At 39.0% G+C, this 14792-nt stretch overlaps 1 protein-coding gene across 1 annotated transcript in view; it reads left to right on the forward strand.

Moving 5' to 3' along the window:
* Window positions 1-14792, forward strand: part of Rorb (RAR related orphan receptor B) — a 185095-nt gene that overhangs the window by 138241 nt on the left and 32062 nt on the right. The window contains exon 4 of the mRNA XM_074052052.1: window positions 507-908. Within this exon, the coding sequence (XP_073908153.1) occupies window positions 507-908 (402 nt within the window). The remainder of the gene's footprint in view (window positions 1-506; window positions 909-14792) is intronic.

Raw genomic sequence — 14792 nt, forward strand, 5'->3', positions numbered from 1 at the left:
AGTGTTATTGGGAGACTGTGGAACCTTTAGGAGATGGAGTCTAGGGTGAAGTCTTAGGTCATTCGGGGCATGTCCCTCAAGGAGCTAAGGGAACCCAGCCCCTTCATCTCCTCTCTTTTCTTCCTTGACATGAGTGTGTTCCACCACACACTCTCCGTCATGATGTGCTGCCTCACCACAGGCCCAAAAGCAATGGGTCCACTCATCCATATGCTGACCTCTTTAAAACTATGAGTCAAAATAAACCTGATTGGCTCAGGTATTCGTTACAGTGACAGAAAGCTGACTGACACACTCAGGTTTAGTTTTTACCATGACATAAACCAAGACACACACCCTCCATACATAACCTTTCCCCAAATGGAGTGTAAATGAATGGACACTTAAGACATGGTGGTGGGAGTCTATTTCATGCTGATGGCACAGGAACCCTGCCACTTAGACTTGGCATGGTTGATGAGAATGACAACCTCACATGCTGTTCTCTGCTTTTCTCACCAACCCAGCTGTGAAGTTCGGGAGGATGTCCAAGAAGCAGAGGGACAGCCTGTATGCGGAGGTGCAGAAGCACCAACAGCGGCTGCAGGAGCAGAGGCAGCAGCAGAGTGGGGAGGCGGAGGCCCTGGCTAGGGTGTACAGCAACAGCATCAGCAACGGCCTGAGCAACCTGAGCAACGAGACCAGCGGCACTTATGCCAATGGGCATGTCATTGACCTGCCCAAGTCTGAGGGTTATTACAACGTAGATTCTGGTCAGCCATCCCCCGATCAGTCAGGACTGGACATGACTGGAATCAAACAGATAAAGCAAGAACCTATCTATGACCTCACATCTGTACCCAACTTGTTTACCTATAGCTCTTTCAACAATGGGCAGTTAGCACCAGGGATAACAATGACTGAAATAGGTAAGTAGAAGTCTCCTCCAAGTTTCATTTTGCAAGTTGTGCTTTGAAGTTTCCTTAGACTTATTTAGTAGGGTTATTTCCTTAGGCCTAAGCTGAATTGTTTGCATTCTTAGCTTCTACTGCAAAAAAAACAATGATTTAAAAATATATTCTAATAAATGTCATTGTTACTTTGTCCCATAAAAGTTTATTCCAGCAAATGAAGAATGAAGAAATTATAAATAGAAAGATGCTCTCTATAAAGAAAGAACAAATGCTATCCACTGAATTTGGGTTCTCACTAAAGGAAAAATGTTGTTGGTATAAACAGGAAAATTTCAACAAGTATCCAAAGTGATGATATTCAAAGTGAAATAGCAAAGGCAGGTAGAGACAGTGTGGAAGAACCAAAAGAAGAGGGTCCAGCTGTCCCTCTTAGATACCTGGGGATACACCTTAAGCAAATGTTACCTTCGTTTCCCTCTTTGTGTAATTAGGGGGAGACCAGAAGTCTGCTAAGACTCTTGTAGATCTGAATACAAGAACTGCACATAGGATTCTGAATTATAGCAATTAAAAGTATACAATCTGGAGGCCAGGCATAGTGGCTCACACTTGTAATCCTAGTTACTAGGAAGGCAGAGATTGGGAGGATCACAGTTAGAGGCCAGCTTGGACGAAAAGTTCATGAGACCTCATCTCAACCAATAGCTGGCATGAAGGTGCATGCCTGTTATGCCAAGCCATGAAGGAGACCTAAATGGGAGAATAGAGGTCCAAGCCAATCAGAGTATAAACACAAAACCCTATCTGAAAACTACCTAAAGCAAAAAGAGCTGGGGTCATGGCTCAAGTGGTAGAGTGCCTGACTGGCAAGCACAAGGTCCAAACCCCAGTGCAATCAGAGAGACAGAAAGAGAGGAGAGAGACAGAATGATTTGAAATGTTACAGAACACAAGAGTGACGATTAGCTGTCATTAGCTTAGGCTAGTCATAGGCATGACAGCATCAGCCATCTAATCCTTTTTTAGCTAGGATGCCCTACCACTCCTAAGAAGTGATCCTCAGCGATGCCCTCTCCTAAGCAAGCTCTCATCTGACCATTCGCTGCTTTGTTTCACCATGTTAAGCTCAGGAGTTAATCTCTTTAACAACTGCCCTAAAAACATTGATGTCTTTCTAAGACACTACCGTCCTGAATTGTTACTTACTTGCATATACACCACAACCCAGAAGAGCCAGACCAGCAGTGACTGTACCAGCCTCTATCATAGCATTTTGTGAACTGGGGAAAGGAACCTTTGAGGCTCCTCAAGTTCCCCGAGAGGTAACAGAGCAACATGGCTAAGAATCCTGACTCTGTGGCTTATTATCTAAGCCAGAGCAAGTTTCTCAATCTCAGTCTGTTATCTTTTAAAAGGAGAAAGTAGGGCTGGTGGAGAGGCTAAAGCAGTAAGAGCACCTGCCTAGCAAGTATGAGGCCCTGAGTTCAAACCACAGTGCCACCAAAAAGAAAGAATAATAAAAGGAGGAAGTATTAATTCATCATTCACAGGGAGCTGTAAGACTACTAACTCTTAGCTATTATTATTTGCATGTCATGTGCTCAGTTACCCTGCATGGTAGTGCACTTCTGTAATGCCAGCTACACAGAAAGCTCAGGGAAGAGGATTATGGTCTGAGGTCAGCCCCTGCAAAACGGCATGGAAAATAACTAAAGCTAAAAAGGACAGCAGGTGCCAATCAAGCAGTAGTGCACTTGCCCAGCAATCGTGAGCCCATAAATTCAACCCCCAGTACTAAAAAAAAAAAAAAAAAGACTAAAGCCTACAAATGATTTAAATTAATTTTCTGTGGATACATAATGAAATCCACAGCCATACTCGTGGCTACTTGCACCATCTGGCTGAAGAAGAAGCAATGTTACACAGTGTTAAACCTGAAATGTTATTTTCTCCCTTTTAGCAGTTGGGCATGTGACAGTGAATAAAGTTGTTGACAAAGCACCTGTAAATAACTTTCGCAGCTGAAAGACACAGAAAATTAAACATCAAGTATAATTAAAAAATAGTCAATTACCCTTAACCTTGTTTTTACTATATTGCAGGCACTTCACAAACATTGAATTTTCCCAAATACCTTAAAAGATAACTAAAATTTTTATAGACATTTTCCTGTGAAAACAGAGGTTCAGAAGTATCCCATGACTTCTCAGGGGCCCATGATAGAGCCATGGTCCACCCCAGGCAGCAAGATTCCAGAGTCCTTGTGCTCATCCATTAATCTGCTACTTACTAGGCATTAACTAATCACAAATTGCATTGTCAACTAACAGGGACAGTCTTTTAAAGTTGAAACAGCCAATCTTTCCAAGATAGCATGAAAAAAGAAAACAAGAAAAGCACCATTTTTTTTGCATTTGTGCTACTTAATTTCTAAGTTCCTGGGTCTACTCTTTATTGGTTGGGAACATACATTAAAAGTCTTAATGAAATAAAAATTCATAATTTGGGGGCAATCTTCTGCCCCATACCCAAAAAGAAAGTCATCTAAGTGTTCAGAAACCATGGTTTCTTTGAGGGTTAGAATTAGTAAGAACTATTATGGAAAGAGAAACCCAGAACCATGAGGTCTGGCTTACCCTGGACAAATCACCTTTTCTGGCACTTAGTCTATTTTTCTATGAACTGATTAACTGGATTAGATAATCTCAAATTTCATCCAGACTTTCTACATATGCAGTGACACACAAAATGAACTAGCATATATTTTTCTTAATGATTTCAAGGTACCAACAGTCTTTACAAATCTCAAAGTCATTAGACTTTAAGGGTGTAATTAGATTGTCTTGCAAGTGCTCCCAAATTAGTACCTTTAAATACGGGCCTGGTTCAGATTTTGTTAAAACATCAATGCCACCTAGTGGACACAAACCCATTTCATAAGTATCTAATTTAGGTACCTGCAACAAGCCACAATGGTGTGATATAGTCTTTCTTGAACTATCCAAAAATTTGCCACTTATTTTGCAAAAACACTAAGTCCTTAACAGTGCCTATGGGCAGGAAGGCATCCATGGAATAATGTGGTTATTAAGCTCTGGGATCAAACTCCCAGAGTTCAAAACCCAGTAGTGTCTTTTCTCTTAGGCAATTTACTTGACCTCTCTGAGTCTCACTTGTAAACCTGTGCTAGTAAATAATCCTATGTGTATGTGTGTGTGCATGTGTGTGTGTGAATAGTCATTCACTCTTCACAGGATAGTACTTGTCATGTGTAATCACTATTATTATTTAATAACAATATAACCAATACTATAGCTATTATTTCATATTAAGGTAGTATAACTTCCTTTTATTGTGCACCTGTCATGCTAAGCAATGGTCTATATTTAATTCTCATAGCAATCTTAGTATATCTGTCATATATTTGTATACCCATTTTACAAGTGAAAATTGAGCCTCAGAAATTACATTACTTGATAAAAACAAAGAACACATTTGAGCCAGGTCCAAGAAACGTCACAACCTACTACAATATATGCCCTCCTATCAACAAAAGAAGCCCCTCCCACGCTAACTGGCATTCTCACAGCAAAGCATGCTTAATGCTTGCCAACTACCTGACATCCTTCTAGGTGGTTCAACTGAAGTTTATAGAGTTGTGTGCTGACACTTTGAAATTATTTGGTTAAGAGGCATCAAAAACAATCTGATGGGTGGCAAGCCATCACAGAAAGAACACTGAACAGATGAAACAAAATTTGATCTTACCCACTTCGCAACTGGGAAATTCATGGTTATAGCATACGAAAGGATGTCTATTAGTCTATGTAGAATAAGGTTGTGCAGTTTTGAAATTTTTAATGAAAACACATCTATGAACCACAGCACAACTATATGAATGACTGCAGGCATATTCCCAAAAGTTAGTGATGTGAATGTTATGAGAGTCAGAAATATCCCTCAGAAAAACCAAATTTATCTTTCTACACGTGCACCAAGTGAACTCAAACTGCCTATATCAAGGATCCCAACAATAATGACTGATGTATGGAGGGAAATGTAGAAAGTCCTTTCATGCATTTTAGTCCATTAGAGCCTTTGACCAACAACTCAGGTCAGCAGTGAGGAAACCACTCATTGTGCAGATGAAGAAATTAAAGGCCAGAGGCAGTGAATGATTTTCCTAGGGCACAGAGTTAGTGAACCAGTAAAGCATGATTCTAACTTAAGTCATTCTCCACCCTAGACTGCCAGGCATGCTTTCAAAAACGTCTTTTGAAATGATCCAGGCACTTAAGCGTAACATGAGTTCTGCCCTCACCGTGAAAGACACACATATCAAAATAAATAATTTGTAATTCAAAATGTCATAGATGGGATGAAAGAATAGTTCGGTGTACTTGCCTAGCATGCACAGGGCCCTATGTACTTCAAGAACAAAGTGTCATAGATTGTGAGTCCTTGGCAATTCAGAGTGTGATGGACCACATTCTTCTGAAGGTGAGGGAGATGGTGGGTATCCGTCACTCTGAGCCACATCTCTCATCCGGGAAGTTCCATTCCCAGAACTTTGAGAATAGAAGGCAAAACATAGGTAAAGAACAAAAACAACATGAAACATTTCAGGAATTACATCCTTGGGTTTCTCAAAAACCCAAAGGAGAAAGAATCCATGAAATAAGAGAACAGAAGTAAGCTGCAAATTAATATGTAGGCAACAGTACTGGAAATTTACTTCACTCTGGTATGATGGTATTATCTTTGCAGTGGTTGGTGATAGAGAGGAAGCTAGCTAAAGAATACTCAGCAAACAAGCAGAAATGGAAAGTGGAACCTCTTGTTCCACTATAGCTCTCAGATAGCTGGCATATTCTGCAGGACTAACACTCTTAATGAAATCTCATTTAAGCTGAAAGGTGATTGACAATGTATCTAGGAAGCACCAGACAACACGACAATTTAAATAGCCAAACAACATGCTTTCAAAAACATATCCATCAATTAGCCAAGCTGCTAAGAGAACAACTGCCTTTGACAACACATCACCTGAGTTCAGTAGTCTGTTGCGTAAACTTCTCTCCAAAAGAAAGACTTAATTTTCAGATAAAGACAATGAAATGTGGACGTATTGATAGCTTCCTAAATAATGCTAAACACAGGTTTATTTTCATATTTATTTTGTTTTTTATTTATGAAGTCTGTAGTTTTGAGTATCAAAAATAGAAATAGACTCAGCTGTGTTGACTCCTGCATATAACCCAGCTACTCAGAAGATGGAGGTAGGAAAATCAGTCTGAGGCCAGCTGGGGGAAAAGCCCAAAAGCCAGAGACCCTAGCTTAAAAAAATTAGTGTCTAGTTTTTAGTTTTTCCTTTTTTGCCTTGAGGAAAGACATCTTGTGAACTTCCATCATCACCTCACCCTCCTCTTACCCTAACCTCAACTGCATTCCCTTTGAAGGTGGTTTAGGAAAACCACACTAACATTGGGGGTCCCAGATCTGCATACTGGCTGCATGAGCATGTTCAAAATTCGTTCATTTTGAGGCTTGGTCTCATCATCTGAAAAATAAGGCAGTTAGACTAAATGACTTTGAAGGACTATGGTTTTCTTACCTCCTAGAAGGTATTGATCCTACACACAAATATTCCCCTTGTTACAGCCACTTCACAGGGAGAAGAGGGAGAAGCATAGGATGGTGGTGGAGAGGGGACTTGTTGGCAACTGGGCAATCGTGAACGATGCTAAAGAATTGCCTATAATGGTAGCTGGCAAGCTCCCTCCCGAGGAGTCACACCACTCCTTTTACTAGGTGAAATCTGCAAATTTCACCATTGGCGACAGCCATTAAGTAAGAAATGAGCACTAGTCTTTTCTCTCCATCCGCTCTCTTAAAATATAATAAATAAATCAGATTAAAATGAGCACCAAGGATAACTAGGGGCAACTTACAAGAAGGTGGTGGCCAATCCAAAACCAATCCAAGTTTATATACAGTCAAAGTATAGCGTGGATGGCTGTACAGATGCAGCTTCAGGGAACATCACCTGTTCTCTCTGGCACTGTGCAACCTGGTCACTCTTGAGCCCCTCCTGATGGAAAAAAAATCAATATATGATCATATAATGGAGGTTGTTTTCAACTACTAAGGAGCCAGTCTGCTCAAGATCTCCTGTATTACAAAGGACTTAATTGGCTCCTCTGAAATTTTAATATCTCCTGTTCACTGTCACCCACAGAATACCTCCCAAAGGCTGCATAGTTCTAAAAATCCTTTATTTCAAGAAGAATTCCTTGAGTGCAGGAATTGGGCTAATCCACCCAATTTGCAATATATTTTTGATATTCTACCATGGTTACAATTATGGCATTAATGAGTGCTTAACCATGAATTATTCCAGAGAGTTCTTGGGAAAGACTCAGTTCTTCCCTAAGGTCACCAGAATCCATATCTTCTAGATATCTTTTTATAACTTCCCATAGATAATCTAAAATTATCACTCTACTGTCATGATCAGTGTAGCCACTTCACCCAAGTGGAGTAATGATGTAATACATTTTTTGACTATCAAGTCTCTTAAAAAAAGACAATTTACATCACAAGCAACATACACATAATATGCTTATTTTAAGTGCTTATACAAATATGTATCTATGTACATGAATGCTTACTAGTCTCCACAAGTTTGTACCTCTGTTAATATATATAGCCTTCCTAACATGCTAGCATTTACTAGATTAAGTAAAGCACCTTTTATATTTTGACTTGAAATTGTGCAAAATTGATCTTCCTAAGTGGACTTCACCTAGAAATACTAGTTCAGGATTGATTTTTGACTCAGAATTCAGAACATCATAGGAGGATCCGAAAATCTACAAAGAAAAAAAAGTTATTAGAAAGCTAATTCCTTTCTATCCACTCAATTTCAAAACCCATAGTAGATACAAAATATTCAGCAAAAAAGGAAAAGGAAAGATCTCAGGAGGTTCTGAGGTCTGCCTGTGGTTTGCAGGAGGGAATGTCACCTTCAAAGGTGACCTTTAAAACAGCTCCACTGACACTTTGACCATGGAATTGCATCTCCCCATGTTCTACCGCAGGCAAGCCATGCTTTTAACATATTGCCAGACTTGATGTTGGCTCTCAGAGCTCTGAATACCTTCACTAGTTGTTGGGTGGAAACTTACTGTTGTTGCCAAATTTCCAAACACCCATTTTTGGAAGATCTGGTTAAAAGTTTAAAATACCACACAGGCCATGGAATCCAGAAATACCAATTGATGAGCAGGTTAATGAAAGCCAATACACACTGGTGTCATTAATCTGGTGTACAGCGAACTTCACAGGCTCTCTTTACTCACCGGTACAGGCTTTATTTCTGTAACATTTGGAACTATGAAGAAACCTATTAGAATTGTTCTCAGACGGAAAACCTTTTCACATTTTGTCTTATTGTTGGATATAGGCTTTCCTTTGAAATATACCCTCAATACTGAGGAGAATGAAATTACTATTTAAATTTGAGCCATATCTATGAGGCCTTTGAGGAATTGCTACCTGGGATTTAGACAAGTTTGTTCTGGAACAACTAGTGCTGGATTATTTAGAAAACACTTCTTTTAACACATTAGTCAATAAGTACATTATTCAAATAATCAACTTACTTTTTAAGATTTAAGTTAAATGTTTGAAAATATTAAAATTTCCTAGTTTACCTCCAAATTACTTCTTCCTAAAGGTCAGAAATACATTGAATAAACTTCCAAAAGAGTGATGAGGTGAAGGAAGAATTGCTTCTGTTTAAATTAGCAACCAATTCATCTATCAACAAAATTCAAATAGTAAAATTCAATCCTGAAGTTAGCCCTGAGTGATTTTTATAATAAGATTTCATCATCTATGACCCCTAATTGTCCTCTGGGTAGTGTGTGCAGGTATAGTTTATAAAGCAGAATAATTGGAGATTTTCTTGGGCTTTGGACTACATTGCTTGTATGCGTTCTATCTAAGAATTTTCAAGAGCTTTTGAGATGTGAGCAGTACTCTTGCCTCTGTGTCTCTGTATGACTTCTCCCCGGCATGAATCAAACAGAACAAAATTCCCAGGTAGCCTCTCAACCTCTCCGTTACCACACTTCCCACAGCCCTGCCAGATCCTGTGTGGAGAGAGAATCAAACCCAAAGAAACTAAGACTCTAAGAAGTTATATGACTTTCCCAAAGACACAAACAAGCCTGAAAGGGATCTTGCTTGACTTCTCCCATCTTACCATAAAACTCCCTCAGAATTCATCAATTGCTGGACATTTAAGTGTGTTAATTTTTTTCTTATTGTTCTGTAAAAGAGGTCTTTTATTATGAATGTTGAGGTCTTTTATGAAGGAGGTCTTTTATTATGAAGTGTAATGTTTTCACAACAAATTATTTCTCAATTTTGTCAACCAGTTTCAGGAGAGGAAACTGTAATTTCCTCAAAAATTAGACATGCACTGTTGCAATAAAACAGAACACTTATATCCAAAACAGCTTTCTGTTATTCAATAATTAATAAGGCATCTCCTTAGATAGTTAATGTGTTTGTGCTGCTTATAATATCTTTTTTCCTTTTGGATGCACTCTGCTTAAGCACAAATGCTATATGGATTCTTTAGTTCTTCTTTCTACTTTGTTTCCTGCCTTCTCTCCTTTTATTAAAATACTATCTCAGCCAAGCACAGTGGCTCAAGCCTGTAATCCTAACTACTTGAGAGGCAGAGATTGGGAGAATCCTGTCCAGGCAAAAAGTTTGGGAGACCCCATCTTGACCAATAACTGTGTCCAGTGGTTTGCACCTGTCATCCCAGCTACTTGGGGAAGAACAAATAGGCCTGGGGGTGGGAGTAGCTATCTTACATGAGCTTCCTGAAATTTGAGAAAATGTTAGTCATTCTACTAATCTGTTCACTCAAGTCTTTGCCCAGTTGTTATTTTTACTTGCATTAGTCTGAGTTTTTTCATTATTTTCCTCTATTTGATATTTTATTTAAAAAATTGTTTTGGTGGTACTAGGGTTTGAACTCAGGACCTCACACTTGCTAGGCATATGCTGTACCACTTGAGGCACTCCATCAGCTCTATTTCATTGAAATATGTTTTATAAACGTCTCAGCATTTTAAAGTTAATAATATAATTTTATATGCTGTTAACATATTTTTCCTGAAAAACTATAAGGAGATCTTGACGCCCAAAGTAAAAATCAATTATGCCATTCTCTGGTATAACAATTGACAACAGAGCCTAAAAGCTCTTCTCATTCATTGGAGAGAAAGCAGTTAGGGGAGGGATAATGAGCTGAGCCAAGAAATCAGCTATGGGCTCTTGTTATTCCAATTACTACTTAAAAAATTCAAAACCATAAATACTGTATCTACTATTTTCTTTAGAAGCTAGCAGATCACTAATGCATTTCTATCTTAGGCAGTACAATTCTGTTTACATTAAAAGTAGTGATCACTAAACAATTCAAGAAAATCTGAAAGGTCTATACATGACATCATCTTCTCTGACATTGTCATCTCCTACAAGCCACTAGATGTGTTCTAGTTAGTGACGGAAAACTCATAAAACTGGTGATCCACTGTCAAAAATGCAAAATGTACTTTTGGTTAAGTATTTCACCTTTCAGCAAATTGTTTCAATATATTGTAGTTAACCACCTCAGAGTATGGATTCTTGATATTATGAAAACTAATGCAAGCACTTAACACATGCCTTGAGCAAGTCCATAGAGATATCCTGACATGAATTCCAAGTGAATCCCCTAAGAATTCCACTTTCACACCTACAGTATAAGCCAAATAGAGAATTCAGCAGTTCTCTAGATCCTTAAAGCGAGTGACAAATTAAAAATCCATTAATCAATTTGATTGAGTCTGAGATTCTAGGAAGAATCCTTCCAAGTTTTAAGAAAAATGTTTTGTGGAAGAAAATTAGTGGAGGAAGAGTTTACCAAGAAGAAACCATCCTTAACTCATGAGAAAAAATAAGGGGTGTGGGGAGAATTAGGAAATTCAGATGCAACACCCTCTAGCTCTAAGCATAGCTTTGGATCCCAGCTTTCTCACCCCAGGGCAGCTGGGCCACGGGTGCTCTTAGTAATAACACTGAAAGCAGCAGTTTTTTAAAGATATACTCAACTCTCTCCACTCCTGGGATGTGGGATTCTAATGAAACCACCCTGCAAGCCATGTCTGAGACACCGCAGCCTTTGGAGAGCGCCATTTGCTGAAATGTCTAGTGAGAGCTAAAATAAGCTGCTTTGGTGGAAAAAAACCTGCTGAGTGGTTGAAATCAGAGCGCAGAAGGTCACCTGCTATTTTAGTAGCAGCAAGCTGGTCCTCATTTTATAACATCACAGTTATAAACAAGAAATTGTCACCTTATTTGTCGGTTTACTTCTTTCATGCCAAAAGAAGCAGAGGTAGCCTGTTTTCTACATAGAATTAGGTAATTTGGATGACTTGTTTCCAAACTTTGCTTTATTATTGGAGCAATATGCAAGAAAAGCTGTTTTTATATTTCCTTAAACATTGCTTCAAAATATTTTTCTTACATCTTTTTACATCATCTGATATGATTGGCCTTTAAAACTATATGTAGCTATGTAAGCCTGTCACAGCTCAAATGTAAATGCCTGGAAAGAGGGACTTCCTTTCTCTCTTTGTTTATTTAATAGATTACGATGAAGAATATAGAGAATGGGTTGGGAGTGTTGAAGTCCTTTATTGTGTGCGTGAGCAATGAGAGAGAGGCAGAGACAGAGACAGAAACACAGGCAGAGACAGGGGCAGAGACAGGAACAGAGGCAAGAGAAAGAATTCAACTAACTTCTAGAATTATTTAGATACAATCCATCTGGAAATGGAGGAAGGTTTAGTGCCAGCCCCAGGGCTTTGTAATTATTGCACACACTACTGAAAATTACCATTAATGTTATTTCATTTCCCTCTTGAAAAGTTCAATTTCTTTCTTCTTATTGCCCACATTGTAGGGAGAGTTAAGGTTACCCTTAAGACTTTTAAGGAAGTGTGTGTGACAATTTTAACAATATTGGTTTGCACTTTTTTCATCAAAAGAGCTGGAGACATTGTTCAAGTGGTAGAGTACCTGTCTAGCACACACAAGACCCTGAGTTCAAACCACAGTATTGCAAAAAATTATAACAGTAGAGTATATATTTGCCTGTACCAATTATGTTAAAGCTTGCTTGGATTATCATTTCATTTGAATCACTCATTGTCATTTTTATCCCATAAAGTTCATTCATATGTGAAGTTACAAATTCTGTTAATGAATATAAACCTTGGGTTCTAATAAACCTTCCTCTGAAAAAAATATCAGGGCCAAAGACTAACATAAGTAGTAATTTTATAGAAAAAAAAAGTTGTTTACCCACATGGGGCTACAGAAGGGAGGGAAAGGAAGTAAAAGAGAAACAGAGAGAGAGAGAGAGAGAGAGAGAGAGAGCAAACTATTTTCCATGAAATTAACAAACAGAAATAAGGAAGATGGGCTTAATATCAATGTGTAACTACCTACACAGTTTTTCTTTGCTTATAACAATATTAATATTGTACCTCCTCTTGAATGAAAATGACTAAGCACATAAATTTGTTTCTGCATTCCTCAACTTTATTTTATTATCAAAGTAGCTCTCCCACTCTTCATGACCTGAATAATCTTCTATCTCACTGAACATGTGTACAGATTCTTAACTGCTGAGAAGGTAAAGCTGTGCTCTCCCTATAGGTTCACACTCACTTACAAAATGGCAGCCTCCTCCCTGGTTTCAGGTAAAGTAGAGTGAAGGGCCTGTGTGCATCACCTTGAAAGGTGGTAGAATTTCCTACGAGTTCCTTTTCTATTCCATTTTCTTGTGGGACCCATTATCTCAGCACCAGCATTCCAGCACCTTCAACATGTACTGTCTGCAGCCCAAAGTAAGGAAACCAACAACAACTGAGCTCTGAGAAATAACAGCAATCCAAGTCAGAGTAAACAGATGAAGGGTGTGTGACTGCCCATCAAGATTCCATCTCCACTGCTCTTTTACCTCAGCTTCTTTTGTCTGTACTTTCTCATGTGGTTGGTCCCAGGAGAGGACTGCATTACCATTACCTTTTCTAGTTTTCCAGGCAAGGACTCTTGAAAGTTTCTTTGACTCCCAGCAGGAACTTTGCATACTGTATTCATTGTGTCTCCCTTTGTCTCTTCTTTTTTAAGTCCTTCTCCCCTTTTCACAACTGCAGACTCTCAGTCCAAGAAAATTATCTTCTTCTCATGAAGAAGCTTTTTTTTTAATCCACAGAATGAGCCCTCCCTGCCATGCTCCCATGAGGCCATGTCTATCTTTACCATGTGTTCTACCAACCTGAGCCTTGAGACGATCAAGTAAGTTTTTGCCGTGGCTCACCTTCATGCTGCAGAACGGTGGAAGAAAGCAGAGGGGGACTGTGTCTGCAACTGTGACAGCTTGTCATTACCATTTACAAGTCTTATTTCCAGAGAAATATGGCTTTTGTTTCTTACCACAAGGGCATGGGAAATAATACTGCATGTTTGATGTTGACTTCAAAGCCATTCTGCATACTTAGGCTTTAAGATTATCAAGGAAAAGGTCAATTTTAGCTTTCTCAAATCCTTGGAAGGATGTTTGGATAGATACTGGATGGGTGGATGGATGGATGGATGGATGGTAGATGGACTTTTTCAATATTACCTTTAGCAATTCAATCTTGGTCAAGCACCTACCATATTTAATGCTTCCCATTCTCTTATTGCTATATCTGCTGCTCTTCTGCATTCCCCTTCACATTTGTCTAGACCCTCCTCCCCATCCCTCATGTCTTACCTGAATTTTCACTAGCTCAAATAACCTCAGGTACTTACCAGTGACTTCTTTGCAATGGCTAAGATCACTTTTTTTCCTCCTTTTATTTTATCATTTTTACATTTACATACATGTGTATACCTTGTTTGTGCCACCTCCCCTACAATACCCTGCTTCCAGGCAGACCCTGTTCTGCCCTCTTCTCAGATTTTCTTGAAGAGAAAACATAAGAGATAATAAGAAAGACATACTGTTTTTGCTAGTTTGTGATAAAGATAGCTATACAGAGAGATGCCTAGCGTTGCTTCCATGCACTTGTATGTTACAACCCACATTGGTTCATTTCTTCCAGACCTCTTTGCTACTTCTTGGTCCCCTTCCCATACTAGCCTCTGCCAAATTAAGATTACTTTAAAACAAGAAACTGACCATGTCACTGGGCAGCTTCACAGCTCCCACTGGCTCCCAGTTACCTACAACATGAAATTCAAAGATAAAATTCGAATCCTACAAGATGAAATTCCTAGTCCTGCTTCCTCTGCTGTTTGTCTCCAGTCACAGTTTCCACCTCCACTTCACTTCTCCCCATGCCCTCCATGCTCTCTGTGCTGCAAACACGGCAGACCTCTTGCCAGAAAAGACAGACCTAATTTCAAAACAGCATTTGCTAACTATATAAAAATTGTTCCCGAGTCACTCACTGTTTCTGATCCTCACTTGCTTCCTCAGTAAAAGTGAGGTTGGTCGGGCATAGTGGTACATGCCAATAGTCCTAGCACTCAGGAGGCTGAAGCAGAAGCATTGTGAGTTCAAGGCCAGCTTGGACTACATAGCAAGACCCTGTCTCAAAATAAATAAATAAAATAAAAGGGAAGCTGGTTGTAAAGAAGTAAAGATAGTAAGAGATAATGTCTGAAATTACCTAGTAGAGCTAGTTTCTGCCTTTGCCTTCATAATATTGTCCCTCTATCTGAGGTAGATATTTCTCTGCTCCTTGTGACAAACTTCTATCCACATTTCAAGACCCAGGT

Source organism: Castor canadensis, chromosome 13 (assembly GCF_047511655.1).
Source record: "Castor canadensis chromosome 13, mCasCan1.hap1v2, whole genome shotgun sequence".
In the NCBI taxonomy this organism is placed as follows: domain Eukaryota; kingdom Metazoa; phylum Chordata; class Mammalia; order Rodentia; family Castoridae; genus Castor; species Castor canadensis.